Genomic DNA, 17,751 nt, shown 5'->3' on the forward strand with positions numbered 1-17,751 from the left:
GTCGCTACATTAAATTTATAAATTAAAATTTAAAAAGCTATAACATTCACATGGGGGAAGATTCAAATTTTAAAAAATTCAGTTGTGACGTTACAAACACGTCGCAACATTTAAAAGGAAAACACAATGTTACACTGAAATGACTAGGTGACATAATTTATGGCAGAGACATTAATTAAATGTTACCGTTTTCTTATTGCGACGTGTTTATCACGTGGCAAATAGCGAGGTTAAATTCACGTCGCTACATTGTGTATTAATGTAAGCAATTCACTTCACTCCACCACCATTCATCAGAACAAAAGAAACCATTTTCGTTTCAATTATGCAGAACCTTCTCTCCCAAAACCAAAAATCCAAACCTTCTCTTCCAAAATCCAACTGCAATACTAATTCAATCCAAATATTTTTCTTATATCAAAGGTAATTAAGGTTGCATCAGTATTGTCTTATAATTTCATTCTATATTCTGTTTTTAATTTTTGATTTTTTTTGTATAGATTTAGTAGATTGAAGAAGGTGGAGTAGATTGAAGAAGGAGGAGTAGATTGAAGAAGAGGTAAGTTATTTTTTTCTAATGTAGTATATTTTTAATAGATTTATTAGATTATTTTTGTATAGATTTTAAAGAGATAAGTTTTATTATAGATTATAATGTGATTGTTTTTAATAGATGTATTAAGATATTTTTAATAGATTTTTGTTTTTTGTATAGATTAATAGATTTATTAGGTTATTTTTTAATTAGGTTATTTTATAAATAAAACAGAATATAGTAAATAAAATAAAAACAAAAATTAAATATATCTTTTATTAATACTTTTAAAACTATTAGAAAAAAACTGATATATTAAAACTATTATTAAAATTATTATATATTATTATTATTATTAAAACGATTTTTTTTAATATTTTACAATATATAAAATAAATTATTATAAATATTAATATAATTTTAAAACGAATATAATAGTTATATATATTATAAAGTTTTCATTTTTAAGAATATAATATAGATATATATTATAAAGTTCTCACTTTAAAAAATAGATTATTATAACTTAAACAAATTTAATATATTCAAAACTAATATAATAGTTATATATTATAAAGTTTTAATTTTTAATTTTTATTATATATATTATTTATTATAATGAGTAATATTATACTATATTTAAAAAAAAAATAGAATATATATTATATTTATATATTTTAGAAAGAATTTTTATATGTGTTATATATATATATATATATATATATATATATATATATATATATATATATATATATATATATATATATATATATATATATATATATATATATATATATATATATATATATATATATATATATATATATATATATATAATGAAAACAAAATATGTATATGTATATGATATATTTAATAAAAACAGTTTTTATTTTTATTTTTTATTTTGTTCATATATAATAGATTTAAAACTGAATTTGTATATGTATGTTATAAAACATGTTTGTATATTTCCAAACATAATAGTAATATTTCCAAACATGTGTTTGTCTAAGGTATGAATTCCTAGACGAAGCACTTGAACGACCTATCATAGTCAACGCTGATTTGGGACAAATAGAAACTAAAAAACTACTCAATGTCCTAAGGAAATACCCAACCGCTTTAGATTATAACATCTCAAATCTAAAAGGAATAAGTCCTTCTACCTGTATGCATCGCATTATGCTGGAGGAAGACTGTAAGACTTATAGAGAACATCAGAGATGAATCAACCCCATTCTAAGTGATGTAGTCAAAAGAAAAGTGCAAAAGCTATTAAAAGTAGGAATTATTTACCCAATATCCGATAGTAAATGGGTTAGTCCCGTACATGTTGTACCCAAGAAAGGAAGAGTTATTGTTATTACCAAGGCAAAAGGCGAAACTGTAGCACAACACACTCAAACTGGATGGAGAATGTGTATCGACTATAGGAAGTTAAACAAAGCCACCAGTAAAGATCATTTTCCTTTACCTTTCATAGATCAAATGCTTGAACGTCTGGCTAAACGTTCCCATTTATGCTATTTAGATGGTTACTCAGGATTTTCCAAATTCATATCCACCCTGATGACCAAGAAAAGACTACCTTCACATGTCCTTATGGTACATTCGCTTACCGACGAATGCCATTCGGACTCTGTAACGCACCAGTAACATTCCAAAGGTGCATGATGGCGATATTCACTGATTTTTTGGATGGCATGATGGAAGTCTTTAAGGACGATTTCCCTGTCGGTGGAGAGATCTTTGAAGGATGCCTGTCGAACCTTGAAATGTTACTCGAACGATGCGTAAGTGTCAATCTAATGCTAAATTGAGAAAAATGCCATTTCATGGTACGGCAAGGAATTGTGCTTGAACACATTGTGTCTAATAGGGGGATTGAAGTCGATATAGCAAAAATCGAATTTATAGAAAACCTTCAACCTCCGAAAACTGCTAGAGAAATACGAAGCTTTCTAGGACACGCCGATTTTTATCGACGTTTCATTTAAGATTTTTCTCAAATAACCAAACCACTAACTGAGCTGTTAATGAAGGGCGCTGAATTCATCTTTGATGAAAAATGCTTGAACGCCTTTCAAACTCTTAAACAAGCATTAATCTCAACACCTATTATGCAGCCTCCAAATTGGAACCAACCATTTAAAATAATGTGTGATGCAAGTGACTATGTTCTAGGCGCAGTCTTAGGACAACGAAAGGATAAAAAGCTTCATGCAATTTACTATGCTAGTAGAACCTTAGACCATGCGGAAATGAACGACGCCACCACAGAAAATGAACTCTTAACTGTCATGTTCGCTTTAGATAAATTTCGTTCTTACTTGGTATGAGAAAAAATAATCATCTATACCGATCACGCCGCAATTAGATACATGTTAAGTAAGAAAGATGCCTAACCAAGACTTCATAGATTGATTATTACTCTTACAAGAGTTGATCACCTATCAAGAATGGAAGGTATCCAACCTGAAAATGTTCCGATTAACGACGATTTCCCCTATGAAAGACTCTTAGCCCAGTTAGAAAGTAATTCGATCGAACATTCTCTAACATATAATGACGCCGAAACAAATGAGGTTGTGAAAGCAATTTATACTAAAACCACGCTACCTTGGTACACTGACTTTGTCAACTACCTAGCCACTGGAGTGTTACCACCATATCTAACCTATCAACAAAAGAAGAAATTCTTTCATGATGTAAAACAATATAACTGGGACGAACCACTTCTATTCAAAAGAGGAGCCGATGGTATCTTCCGTCGATGTGTCCCCGAAGATGAGATAGAGAATATAATTTCTCATTGTCATTCCGCTCCCTATGGAGGACATGCGAGCACTTCAAAGACTTGTGCTAAGATCCTACAAGATGTCCTCTTTTGACATACTCTATGGAAAGATGTCCATATCGCTGTTATAAAATACGATTAGTGCCAACGCACTGAAAACGTCTCTAGACGCGACGAAACGCCTCAGAAAGGTATTCTAGAAATAAAAGTCTTTGATGTGTGGGGAATAGATTTCATGGGACCGTTTCTTTCGTCTTTTGGCAACAAATACATACTAGTTGTTGTAGACTATGTATGGATCGAGGTAGTAGTCTCTCCTACAAATGACACACGATTAGTAATCATGCTTTTCAAGAACATAATTTTTCCTAGATTCGGCGTGCCTAGATTGGTAATTAGCAATGGAGGCTCCCACTTTATCTAAAAAATCTTTGAAAAACTTCTTTTGAAATATGGAGTTCGACACCGTGTAGCAACACCCTATTATCCACAAACTATTGGACAAGTAGAGGTCTCAAATTGAGAAATCAAACAAATTTTAGAAAAAACAGTTGCTACATGAAAAGATTGGTCTTCAAAGCTACACGAAGCTCCGTGGGCGTATATGACAGCTTATAAAATCCCAATAGGAACCACGCCATTTAAGTTAGTTTATGGTAAATCGTGTCACCTGCCGGTAGAACTTGAGCATAAAGCTTACCGGGGGATTAAGACGCTTAATTTAGATTATAAGTGGACTGGAGAGAGAGAGAGAGAGAGAGAGAGAGAGAGAGAGAGAGAGAGAGAGAGAGAGAGAGAGAGAGAGAGAGAGAGAGAGAGAGAGAGAGAGAGAGAGAGAGAGAGAGAGAGAGAGAGAGAGAGAGAGAGAGCGAGCGAGAGAGAGAGAGAGAGAGAGAGAGAGAGAGAGAGAGAGAGAGAGAGAGAGAGAGAGAGATCAAACAATTAAAAATAGATGTAGACCTAGAAAAATTGTAAGAGAAATTATTAAAAAGATTTCAAGATCTAACAATTTGAACATAACATGGTCTTGAATAAAATATCATGATAACAGTTGATTCATTTTGCTGATCTCACTTAATAAGATAAAACCCCTAAGGGTTGGTCTAGCGGTGTGTGCTCCTCTCAAGGTCTTGAGTTCGAATCCTGCTAGATGCTATCAATGTTGTGACTTGTGACACCAAGTAATCCGGTAGACACACGTCAATCAAAAGTGATAGGGGACAAAAAAAAATTGTCATGATAAATAAGAAAACCAAAAAATTGAATTTTAAATTAATAAACTTAAAGTAAAAAAATAGAACCACCAAAAATAAATTTGAACCAAATATATAATATTATAAAAATCATTTAAAAAGAAAATAAATTAAAGAAACTTAACAAAATATTTGCTAGAGATGAATTCCAACAAAATTTTTGGCGTTTGTGAACACCTTACATAAATTTTCTAAGGTGTGCTATTTAATTAAAAAAAACAATAATGTTTCTCTATGCCTCTAAGGTCATTCTATACTTTTTAAAGCGGAAAAATTATACATTTATTCATTAACAATTAATATTCTATAACTAACTAACATTAAATTACTTAATTTTTTTAATTTGAAAAGATTAATTATCCATGTACAATAACCAAAACCATTTCTAATAACCTTCAATGCATGATTTATGTCATTTTCTTGCTCTTCTTTGAAAGAGAGAGTAAAAAAAAATCATTTTACTTTTTGTCACAGCTAACATAAAATAACAAACAAAAATGAAAGGCCACTTCTAATAACAAGAAAGAAAGGCCTTTTTCTTTAAAGAAAAAACAAAATATAGACAAGATTCATAAATTATAAATATAATCTACAAAACAATAAATATTAATATAGTGACTAAGTCTTTTTTTACAGTGCTGATGATTGCCACAGCAATTGTTATCCCAGATTTTGCCAACCTATATTTATAGCACAGACAATAGGCAAAGGAGAAAATGGGAGCAAAAACAGTTGTGTACTATAATACCCAAGGAAGTACTATGTTACCATTTGATATATATCAGCAAACTTCTATAAATAAGTCAACATGGATAAATTCCATGTACAGCCAGCCAGCCTACAAATTTATATATAGCAAGAATTCCCTTAGCTATGTCCCCTATTATATATAATATACAAATTTATGCAAATTATGTGAGACAACCAACTGCGGCCTTCATTAAACCATGGTTATTACCTGTCAAAGTTAATCATTAAATTGAAATGTTAAGTATAGACTCACCCTCTTACAAATGCAGGAGAAAAGCTGAGACTAGAATTATAGAAACAGATTCTTACCCAAAGGAGTATTCCGGTTATAGTTTTTATAACCTTTTTCGTGTGGACCCGAAGGAGTCTTGTGATAATTAATGAGCTCTGGATTCCTTTCTATAGCTGCCAAACCAGAGTCAACAACATCAGGCTCAAAATAAATGGCTAAGTTTTTACACATTCTTATCATTTTGAAAATAAAATAAAATCAGCAGATGCAAAACTTTAGAACAATCAATTTTAGTTGTTCTCAAACATATTCTTACTCTTGATGTTGGCTGGATCTTGCGATTTGATCTACGAGGATCAAGAACTACTTCAGAGGTTGATTTAACAGGATTTCCTTTGAAGTCCTTTGCCACTTCAAGTTTACCCCCACCTTCCATCAGCATGTGCTAGTTTTCCTTTACTTACTCTTGACCCTAATGGCTTCTTGGTGGGATGAGAATCAGTTGAAGATGCACGTGAGGAATTTGAGGTTTTTCTTGCTCCTGAAGATTCAGAATAGGATGCCCTCTCCATCTGATTTTCACGCTGAGTTGCATTATTGACATGCCTTGAAGAGTCCCTTGTCCTTTCTGTACGACATGTCAAATCATGGTTACGAGACTTTGACAACGGTTTTTGTTTTGATGGGATCACTCTACTCAAAACCTGTGGCTTTCCAGACTTAGAAGTGGGCTTGCAGTCAGCTCCGAATTTTTCTTTGGTGTCCTTTATTGAACTATTTTTCCATCCCCGTGATCCTGAAGCATGTGGTATCAAAGAAACTGCAGTCTTATCTGAATCATTTCCATCATTAATCCTACTTGTCCCCCTTGCAACATAATGTTTTGGAACTTCTTTACGAAGACCAGACCTTGCCAATCTGTGTGCATCTGGGTTCTTTTCATTCTTGATGTTCTTATCAATATTGAACATTTTATTGATTTCACTTGCACCCTTTAAGATGGAAGCAGGGGTTGTTTTTCTCAAGTTACTCGTACCCTTCGTAAAATAGGTTCCGCAAGAACTCTCATGACCAGAAAAGATCAATGCTTCATCAGACATCAGTTTTGCTTGCAGTGCAGAAGCAGAAGCTTCCTTTGCATTTACTTTTGCCTCCTCAATTTTTGTAAGAGACTCGTCTGACATAATCCTCTTCTCAACATTCCAGCCACTTTTGAGGCGATCAGCAAGAGTCAGAGGAGAAGCAGAGAGATTGGAACTGTTATCAGGTGGAGGACTAGCAGAAGCAATTTGTGGTCCAAAAAGGGGGGATTGGGATATCATAGATGTATTATACCCAAGGAAGTTTCTCAGTGGTGGAGTTTGATTAGGATGCAATGAAACAAATGCCTGTGAGGGAGACGGTAGATTCCAAAGGGGAGATGACAGGTGAATGAAAGGGTTTACAATGGTTGGAGTGCCCTTGCTACTTGCTAGGCCAAGAGGGGAAGAAATACCTGTTCCGTGCAGTTCACTTTGCTTAACTGCCAAATCAGGGGTTCTAGTACCTGCAGGATCTCATCTCACAATAGTTACACGATGAAACCAGCGGAAAATCTAAACACATATATAAGTACATATCATAAACATACCTGATAGTAATTGCAGTGGTGTTTCTGGATTAATTAAATTAGACTTGTGACTCTGCTGCCTTTCCAAGTAGGAAGACCAGGCTTTCTCCCAAAAGTTCCGTCCACCATCTAACAAAACAATTTCTAGGAGCTTAATACTTTATTGCAAGCAAGAGAAAAAATAAGCAAAGAGATCATGATTTTGAGGGGGACAAAAACCTGAACCGCCAAAAGCCAATAACATATAAGCCTCCTCGGGTACTATGCCTTGACTGCAATAACAATAAGAAAAGTGATAAACACGGTTGGTAATCATGCTGGCTAAACAAAATCCTATCTCATAAAGATGCAAACAGGCTTTGGATTGGATTCAGATAACGGTTATCAGAAGTTGGGAACATCTTAGAAAATGACTAAGGTTCAACACACCAAATTGAACTGAAAGAATTCCACCAAAACAGCAAAATAATCCCATTGCTGCTGAAAATATTAGTTCATCGGTCAATGGTCCGGAAGTCAGACACATAGATACACACACTATATTATATAATAGTAAATAATATTAAAATATTAAAATATAAGAAAGTTTAATGTTAATTAATATCAAAGAAAATTTATAGTGAACGGTAAAATAGTTAAACCCCATAAAAATGTCTTTTTATCACTAGACATTAGTTAAAATTATGAGATAAAAATAGAAATTACAGAAAAGAAAGAAAAAACATTAAAAGCTTGCTTTTTTATTGTTCTCACCAATTCTAAGATTAGTTAGGAACATAATGCTTGACTGAATCTAAGATCAATTAGGAACAGAATGCTTGACTGATTCCTAGTTCAACCAGTAGGATCGACTAGTCTGGTCTCATTTTTAACACTAAGGGTTATAAGTGTGGAGAACGGATGAAAATATAATATTCATAAGCACACTTGAACATCACATCTAAGAAGCCATAACATTTACAAATGAAAATAACAGCCAACTCACATCAAAGCTCCATAGACAAAGATCTGTGCACGCAGCTGTACTTGCTGAACATCCATAAAAGGCTGTTGAAACATAACAGACTGAGAAGCAGAGGCATTCAAATCTGAAAATGGCTTTGTACTGATGGAATCAATATTCCTATACTGATGTGCCTCGTTGGATTGCAACAGCTGGAAACCAGATGATGGGCTCAGAGGTACACTGGTTGATCTATCCCCTTTTTCTGACCGTTTTGCGGGAGTCTTACCTTTGCTTCCATTTCTAGGAGGTTCTGGTGTACGTTTATGAAACGATGGAGTATAAATTATAACATTTTCCAATATTACACCCAGAAGTTAATGTGTTATATGCACACACTGAGCAGAAACAAGAGTAAACAAGAAAAATTCAAAAAGTAGACAATTGATCAGGAATCAGATGCCACAACCTCATTCACAGACACTATGCATAGACCATAAATAAGGTGGCAGGCTTAATATGTGTAACGAGATGCTCTAACATTCAAGAATAGTTACATGTTGGCAATGAGTTCTTAGAGGTGCACAAAGCACTTTCAATAAACAGAGTCATTAAAAATTGAATACACCTACAAAAACTACAAAATTGGAAAGGAACCATAAGTATATGTTAATGATTACCTGATAATTTCGAGTATGGCTTGTCATGATGCTCTTGTATTGCCTCCTTATCATCCTTAATAGAAGAAACAGTAACCTCATCACCCTGTTTCTCTATTGATTCACATAGGACAGCAACCACACTAGCTTCTTTTGTACACTCGTGATCAACCATACCACTTTGAATTTTTTGAGGTTCATCAATACTTTCAGTAGCACTAGTATCCAGATCATGCAGACAGCTGTTGTGTGTCTCCCATAATAACTGTCTAGTATAGTCGGATATTTTTGTATTTTCATTTCCAGCAACAGGACAAGGATTAATTTCCAGTTTAGAAAACCCATCAGGAAAAGAAATGCCTGCTTCCTCAACTATTTGGACTTCAAAATCTTCCTTTTCATCAACAGAAGCAGAGCCAACATGCTTCATCCTCTTAAGCTCATGGTCATCTGTTAGGAAAATGATAAACCAGAGAGAGAAATTTGAGTATCTTATTGAGTGAAATTGGTGTAGTGATTCACCTAAGCTTTCTAACATATAATTTGAACCTTAAAAATAAGATGCAACGAAACATTGAAAATAAACCTTAAAACAAGATAGATTAATAAGCTTGTTTGAAAAGTTAGAAAAATATGAAGCAATGATCTTCTATTGAAGATAATACTAATTCGATGAGGTTCAAATTGGATACCTGCGTGAATAGATTTCTCGGGTTGATCATCAACATGTACTTCAGAATCTACATCCCTAGAGTTAGAAGTCTCGGGTTGATGAACCATAACAATACCTACATGCCTATCGGGCTGATCATCCATAACATTCTCTACATTCCTCCTGGGTTGATCAACCATACTTGTCTCGGATAGATCAACAACATGTATGAAGGAATATACATCCCTAGCGTTAGAAGCCTCAGGTTTATCAACCATAACATTCTCTACATGACTCCCGGGTTGATAAACCATACCATCATCTTCATGACCCTGCAGATAGTTGATTACCAGTCTCCCTTCATTCCATTGTTGAAGCTCGAAATCAGATAAAAACGTTTGGGGAGTCGGTCCACTATTTCCTTTTCTTTTCTTGCATTTGGGTAGTTTCCACATTATCTTATTCACATCTACGACCTCAAGTTCTTCCAATTGCTTGTGGACATAATGAGGTGTATGGTAATGTACGGCACTCATACAACAAATTGGGGCCAGAAGCAGCTTGTACATTTCCTGATCCCTCAGTATAGGACGATGAAGATCTAATTTGTACGGCTTCCAACATATTTGCTAATGAGAACCATTAAAAGTTAAACTATGTACAGTACCTTTGAAATTCTATTGGTGAAGAAAACAACAAAATTGACTTACCTCCTCAGTAAGAGTGTCTAGCATTTTCTGTACTTTGCTTATGTAAGTGGGTTTGTGGTTGTGGGAAATTGTGCTTACCGCCTCCACTACTGGAAGCAGCAAAGGTACTTGTTGCCCATCCAAGTTTAGATTGAGATCAATAGCTTCTACCAAGTCTGGAATGCGGATAAGAAAAAACGCCTGCAAAAGGTAAAATTTCATAAAACTTAAACTGCAGTTGAGTACGGCAAAATTGGTTTAACATTTTCTACAATTTAATTAAAAAAAAAAAAGTCAACTTACCAATACAACCCAAAGGTTGCCATCGATTACACTTTTTTGCCTACCAACCTTCCATTTGCAAATACCACTGTACAAAAATGCGAGAAGAGCTGCTCCCCATGCATAGTTGTCAACGTCCTCAAGTCTTTCAACATAACTGACAAAATCTCCCCTTATAGTGTGCGTGTCACCGGTAGGTATAACAACGCAGGCAATTAACACCAGTAGAGCTGCCTTCACTCTAGTATCAATATCAAGATTTGAATTGCCTGCCAGCTCCTTCAGCCTCTTAATACTGCAAGGCTTTTTGTTGTTGATTCCAAAAACACGTTCGAAAGCCCCATTTTCTTTAGAAGCTTTCATAATTGGTTTGCCCCGAATGGGCAAACCAGTTATGTATAAAATGTCTTCCAAAGTAACAGCAAGTTTATGCCCGTTGATTTCGAAAAGGTTTTTCTCATGATCATAGTAACTTAATAGTTCCTCCACTAATGGAACTAGCAAGTCTGATTTAACAACTGGTAGTATGTCAAAGAGACAAATATTTCTTCTTTTGACCTCCTCTATGATGTCTTGAAGAGATTTGTTTAGATAAAAAATAGTCGGTAGCTTGTTACATCCTTTGGTTGCCATTGCTTGATGGATGGATCTGAAATCATGAAAAACAACATTAAAATAAAGTCGTGCAACTTTAGAGATTCTAATTAAGCATATTGCAAATTAGACCAATTAAGACCCCTAAATAAGTTATTTAGTCTATATCATTTACACTTGGGAAATGCTAAACAGTGCCCCCTGGACAATGATTAAGGAAACAAAAATGATACTATAATCTTGAAAGTAGTGCATGTAATGCCTTAAAATTTTAAAAAGAATATTTTCTCCTTAAATAAGCTAAGCCATCGGCTAGTTTTTCAGCTATCAGGTGGCTTATAACCTCCTTTTCTCTTTCTCGATGAATAATCTCGTTTGTTAACAATGTGGCATAAAACATAGATTCCATTCACAGATTTCCAACTGAATGTGAGAAAATATCATAAATTACAGTTGATGTGTCAAAAAAACTGATTTGGACATTGAATATTCTCCAAAAATAATCGTAATTACCTATTACTCATATGAAAATTATATTCCTACTTTGTAAGTACACTAAGGGGTATACAGAGGGGTTATTTGGGAGTTGATTTTTGGAGAGTTTTGGAGGGAAAGGTTTTGGAGGGTTATGCCTATATCTTTAAAATGTGTGTGATATTTTTAAAAACTTTAAAAAACAATGTATTACATTAGCATATAAAATCATATTGTTTTTTAAATTTAAAAAAAAAAATATCAAACACATTTTAAGATATAGATGCAATCCTAAAAAACTTCCCCTCCAAAACTCTCTAAAAACAAACTCCCAAACAGCCCCCAAAGGATTAGACATTTCATCAACGTTAATATGGGAATAATTAAGTCTAGAGATGCAACCTCTCTCCGTTCGGCAAAGAAATCCAGCTTCTTTTGATCTATCACCTATTCTCCAATCACCTACTGCATCAACAATTCATTCATTGCGAGTGTAAAATGAACCACTCAAACAAAAACAATATTTTGATTAAAAAAATAGAACAGAATAGTAAAAAGGTGGATGATACCTCGGCGGTGGTTTTTTGAGTTCCGGCGGATCGAATTAGGGTTCCGGCGAGGAAAGGGAAAGAGCGGTAGATGGAGTAGTGAGAGAAAAGTAGAAATGGAAATGGCACCAACAGAAAGAGAGAGTGAGCAATCCATCGAGATTTATAGCAGCAGTAAATGAGATCAATCAGTTTTGGAAGAGAGACAAAGAAACGGCGCACGCGAGAGAACGAGGAGACTCAAATTTAATGGAAAATTGCGGAGTGAATGAGGAGAGTGACGAGGTTAAATCAGAAAAAGAGGAAAATATGGAGGGGAATGCTTCGCATACCCATTTTTAAAAACAATACTCAATATACTTACTAATTTACTCACTTTTCAACTTCCCACTCGTTCATTGGCCGAGGATACCGTACTTCAGATTTTTAAAAACTAAAGTATATACCCGTACGTTTCAGATTTTTAAAAACTAAAGTATATACCCGTACGTTGGTGTGGTACGTGTTCGTGCACAATTTCCAAAAATATTTAATATTAATAAAAGAGAAATTTTTAGGTAGACACAACTCTAAGAAATAGTTTTACACACAATCAATCATAAAATTTTAATTAATTAAAAAATAAAATTGTAATTTTTTCTCTCCTTCATAATCACAACCACTCATGAATCCAATTAAAAAAGAAATTAAAATTTAAATAAATCTTAAATTTTCTCTCTCCTTCATAATGAGTTGTCTTATTTCTATTGGTTGTGACTAAGAAAAAGGTTTTATGTCCGTGTCCATCAAGAATTCCTCTTAATAAAATTTTAATCAAGTTATTTTAAATTTTAAGAATTTTTTTCTCATAAATAGTTTTCTTATAGCTACAAATGATGAATACTCCCTCCGGTCCTATTTATAAGAGACATTTGACTTTTTAGATACATTCAAAAATTAATGTATTTGGTCTATATGTAGTCCAGATACATTAATTATTGAATGTATCTAAAAAGTGAATTGTCTCTTATAAATAGGACCAAAAGGAGTATTATATAAATCTTAGGAGGAGAATGGTGAGATTTGTAGTCCTTTTAGCAATAAGAAACCTTCTAATAGCACCTCTAATAGTATTATTCATTTTTCTATTTTTTATGGGATCCGTTAAGCTACATCATTTTGAAATTCATACAATTTTTACTCCAATAATACATTTCAAAAGAACTTTATATATATATATATATATATATATATATATATATATATATATATATATATATATATATATATATATATATATATATATATTATTTATATTAAATAAAATAATATTTTTATGGGATCCATTGAGCCACGTCATTTTAAAACTCATACAATTTTTACTCAAATGGTACAATTCTAAAAAACTTTACTATATACTAGTAAAGGACCCGTGCGTCCGCACGGGTCACGTAATTATGTAAAAATCTAATAAGAATATTATCCTGTATGATTGTTTTAAATTGTAACAGATATAAATTCATTAATATAAAAAATAAAATATATATATATATATAGGGAAAATACCCTTTTTCGTCCTCTAACTTTAGCTCGGGGTCCATTCTGGTCCCTTAACTTTTAAAAAGTGCAAATCAATCCTTCAAGTTTTAAAAACGGAGCACGTTTGTCCTTCCGTCTGACTCTGTTAGTGACCATTCAAATTAAATGCATATGTGGCATTTTGATTGTCTTACGTGGCATTTAAATGTTATATTCTTAACATTTGGGAACAAAACACTTCATTCTGAACATTTGAAGTACTTACCCTTTGTGAAGAAAAACCTCGTGGTGCAGAGAAAAACGTTGAAGGCGAATCGTCGTGCAGTGAGGAAGGCCATCCTCAAAGCTTTTGCAATCAGGTTAGTAAGTTCATGATATGTGCCTTGCCTGATTGTGGTAGAAATAAGGGTTTTTGCCATGTTTCAGTGTTAGAAATTTAGGGTTTTATTTTGCTAAATCCGTCAAATCCATGTTTTTACTTCTGATAAATTAGGGTTTCATTGTAAATCGTTTAATTGCATGTATGTATTTAATCTGAGTAATTAGGGTTTTGCATATTTATGATGTTAGGTGAAATGGACGATTATATCGTACTCACAATTCACCATAGTGGTGAATTTGTTGATGGTGATCTTAGAGTTTATGAAGGAGGGGAAGTTTCTGAGTTGAAAATAGATGTTGACACATGGAGTTACTTTGAGCTGACAGGTTCACTCAAGTGTTTAGGGTATAGGGATTTTGAGAAAATCTATTACAAAGACCCAACATTTGGGATGCAACAACTGACTGATGATGCAGGAGCATTTGAAATAGCCGATTTGTATAAGGTTCATTTAGGTGTAGACATTTTTATTAAACACACAATTGGGCAGCCTGAGTTTGTAGATCCAACAGGGTTAGAAAATGTTGTAGTTGAGGAGCAAGGTGTCACTGAGGAGCATGTAAGAAATGAGGAGGAGAGGGTAGTTGAAGAAATGCTTTCTAAGTTGCATGAAGAAGTAAATGGTAACTCTAATGAAGCTGAGTTGGAGGATGAGAATGTTGTGTTGGAGGCTGAGAAGGTTGTGTTAGAGGCTGAGAAGGTTGTGTTGGAGGCTGAACATGTTGTTTTGGAGGCTGAGAAAGATTGTATGGAAAATGAGAAAGATGACAGTTCTGATAGTGGTGAAGTGGATGATTCCATGAGTAGTGATGATAGTGAATACAAATATGACAGTGCTCTTGATGTTGAGTTTAATGATTCTTCTGGTAATTATGAAGATATAGATGAAGATGAATTGGACAATCTAGTTGAACAACATGAAGACAGAGATGAGGGTGTTAAAATTGGGAGTGGTAGTGAGAGTGAAGGTTTAGTGAATGGGTGTGACAGTGATGACAGTCATGGTGTGCAAAAAAAAACATATCCCTATGTTTAAGATTCAAAAGAATATGGCTGATTTCAAATGGGAGGTGGGTTCCTACTTTAGTTCAAAGGATGATTTCAAAGAGGCAATCACATCATATGATGTTCACAGTGGAAGAAACCTAAAGTTTACCAAAAATGATAAGGTAAGAGTGAGGGTAAAGTGTAAGGATGGATGTGATTGGGAAGCCTATTGTGCCAAATCCTCAAGGGAAGCAACTTGGCAATTAAGGAAGGTGAATGATGTACATAGTTGCAGTAGGGATTATAATGTGAAAATGATGACTACCAAGTGGCTGAGCAAGAGGTTACAAAACTCCTTAAAAATCAATCCTAGGATGAAAATCAAAGATATCGAGGCAAAGGCACAAAAGAAATGGAATGTAGGTGTGAACAAAACCAAAGCAATTAGGGCAAGGGTTAAAGCAAGAGATATGGTTGATGGATCATTCCTAGGGGATTACACTAGAATCTATGATTATTATCATGAATTGCTAAGAACAAATCCATGTTCCACAGTGAAGGTTGGTGTTGAACCATCTCAAGAAGGCTCACAAAATCATTTTCCATACTCCAAAAGGTTGTATATATGCCTTGCATCATGTAAGCAAAGTTTTAAGTTTTCTAGGCATGTAATAGGGTTGGATGGTTGTTTTCTCAAGGGGCTATGTGGAGGGCAAATACTAGCTGCTATAGGTAGGGATCCAAATGATCAAATGCTACCTATAGCATTTGCAGTGGTAGAAGGAGAAAATAGGGACAGTTGGACATGGTTCTTGGAGTTATTGATTGATGACCTTGGTGGAAAAAATGAGTGCCTCACATACACATTCATGTCAGACCAGCAAAAGGTAACTTCTTTCTTTTGATTTCTATTAATTTGATTATGGTTTCTATTGATTTAAGACTTTTGATTTCCATTACTTTGACTGCCTTGCAGGGATTATTGCCAGCCATGGATGAACTGTTGCCCAATGTAGAGCAAAGATTCTGTGTCAGGCACTTGTACAACAATTTCAGGAAAAGATATTCTGGGAAGATACTTAAGGAAATAATTTGGAGGGCTGCTAAGACTACTTATGCTCAGGCCTGGGAAAGAGAGATGAAGAGGATGAGGCTGATAAATGAAGAAGCATACCTACATATGATGAAGACACCTCCAAGATTTTGGAGTAGATCTTATTTTAGAGGGACTAATAAATGTGATGCTGTAGTGAATAACATGTCTGAGTCTTTCAACAGTATTATTCTTGAGTCAAGGTCCAAACCCCTAGTGACCACGGTGGAGGAGATCAGGACATATTGTATGGAAAAATGGGCAACAAATAGAATGAGGTTTCAAAAATTGGCCGATGATGATGTGTTGCCTAACATCAAAAAGAAGGTTGATAGAACGAGTACTTACACAAATTCATGGATTGTGAGGTATGAGTTATCTATTGTAATATTCTACTTTATCATTATGCTTATGTCTCTAAGTTTACTATTATTGTGTAGGATGTCTGCTGAACACATATTTGAGGTTCATCATGTAGAAAACCCTGCAGATAAATTTGTTGTGAATTTGAAGGAATGTGTGTGCTCCTGTAGGAGGTGGGAATTAACTGGACTTCCCTGTGTTCATGCATTGGCTAGCATTAAAAGTAGGAACTTCAAGGTTGAGGAATACATCCCTGCCTATTATAGGAAGTCAATGTACATGAAAGTGTATTCATCTATAATTTATCCTTTGAATGGATCAAATCTATGGGTCAGAACTGAATATCCAGATGTGCTCCCTCCTAAGTATAGGAGGATGCTTGGAAGGCCTAAGAAAAGGAGAAATTTGGAGCAAGGAGAGATAGATGGTTCTGACAAAAAATGAGGAGAATAGGATTGGCAATCAGGTGTTCAAGGTGCAAGCAATCGGGACACAAAAAAATAACATGTACGATTACTCAGAGTACTCAAGGTACTCATGATGTCAGTGTTACTCAACAGACACCAAACACTCAAGCAACTCAGCCTGCTTCTCAAACTGTGTCTCAACCTACTGTGAACTTGTCTCAAACTGTGTCTTAACCTGCTGTGAACCTGTCTCAGCCTGCATTTGCATAAGGATCCAAGAAATCTACTCAATCATCCAAGAAGACAACTATGAGGCCAGCAAAGTTGGGTGTTAGAAGACCAACAACACCTTTTGTTCCCCCTGGACCAACTACAAGACTAAGTGCTGCCAAGAATATGATTGGCCCAACTACAAGGAGAACAACACCAACCAATAGGACAACACCCAAGAAAAAAATTTAGGAGGACTGTCTAATGTTATGCTAATGTATCTTAGTTTGTACTGATGTCATTTTGTGTAATGGTATTTTGTGTTGCTTTTGCAATGTTAAGGAACCATCTAATGTTATGCTTATGTATCTTAGGTTGAATTTGTGTCATGTTGAACAAGGTTGAATTTTGTGTAATGGTATTTTGTGTTGCTTTTGCAATGCTAATGTCATGTTGAATAAGGTTATCTTAAGTGTTGCTTATTTTCATGTTGAAAGTCAATTTGTGTAATGGTATTTTGTGTTGCTTTTGCAATGTTAAGGCACTATTGACTGAAATTAAGTGTGTTACTTTAACAATTCTTCTTTTCTGTTACTTTTGCAATGTAAATACAGAATTAAACTGAAACTAAGTGTTGCAATGTTACAACAATTGGATTGAACTTAACAACTGAAATTAACAAAAATTCCCACTTCATTATAGCTTAAACATTACATTACAATAGATGAAGAATTACAATACAATATTTCTCACAAAATTGTAACTGAAAATTAA

General features: G+C 34.2%; 3 protein-coding genes across 4 annotated transcripts; 2 read left to right on the plus strand and 1 right to left on the minus strand.

Moving 5' to 3' along the window:
• Nucleotides 1-5,205: 5,205 nt before the first annotated feature.
• On the minus strand, nucleotides 5,206-12,331 carry LOC131638461 (uncharacterized). 2 transcript variants are annotated; one of them, XR_009294676.1, is made up of 12 exons: nucleotides 12,039-12,331; nucleotides 11,872-11,934; nucleotides 10,423-11,050; nucleotides 10,141-10,320; nucleotides 9,471-10,059; nucleotides 8,800-9,228; nucleotides 8,162-8,432; nucleotides 7,396-7,448; nucleotides 7,198-7,305; nucleotides 5,884-7,113; nucleotides 5,645-5,740; nucleotides 5,206-5,543 (listed from the first exon to the last, which is right to left on the minus strand). XR_009294676.1 is itself a non-coding variant. In XM_058909022.1 (10 exons), exons 3-10 carry the CDS (start codon nucleotides 11,032-11,034, stop codon nucleotides 5,987-5,989), a joined length of 3,369 nt encoding a protein of 1,122 aa, XP_058765005.1. In that variant the 5' UTR covers nucleotides 11,035-11,050; nucleotides 11,872-11,934; nucleotides 12,039-12,331; the 3' UTR covers nucleotides 5,765-5,986. The 2 variants fall into 2 exon arrangements, 1 of the variants encoding a protein (XP_058765005.1); XM_058909022.1 differs by lacking the exons at nucleotides 5,206-5,543; nucleotides 5,645-5,740 and having other exon boundaries at nucleotides 5,765-7,113.
• A 1,464-nt stretch (nucleotides 12,332-13,795) lies between these two features.
• On the plus strand, nucleotides 13,796-14,953 carry LOC131638471 (uncharacterized). The gene is made up of 2 exons (XM_058909029.1): nucleotides 13,796-13,894; nucleotides 14,106-14,953. Exon 2 carries the CDS (start codon nucleotides 14,111-14,113, stop codon nucleotides 14,951-14,953), a length of 843 nt encoding a protein of 280 aa, XP_058765012.1. The 5' UTR covers nucleotides 13,796-13,894; nucleotides 14,106-14,110.
• A 13-nt stretch (nucleotides 14,954-14,966) lies between these two features.
• Nucleotides 14,967-16,804, plus strand: LOC131638472 (uncharacterized). Its single transcript, XM_058909030.1, has 3 exons — nucleotides 14,967-15,791; nucleotides 15,881-16,365; nucleotides 16,438-16,804. Exons 1-3 carry the CDS (start codon nucleotides 14,967-14,969, stop codon nucleotides 16,802-16,804), a joined length of 1,677 nt encoding a protein of 558 aa, XP_058765013.1.
• Nucleotides 16,805-17,751: the final 947 nt, after the last annotated feature.

Source organism: Vicia villosa, unplaced genomic scaffold (genome assembly GCF_029867415.1).
Source record: "Vicia villosa cultivar HV-30 ecotype Madison, WI unplaced genomic scaffold, Vvil1.0 ctg.002318F_1_1, whole genome shotgun sequence".
Lineage (NCBI taxonomy): Eukaryota > Viridiplantae > Streptophyta > Magnoliopsida > Fabales > Fabaceae > Vicia > Vicia villosa.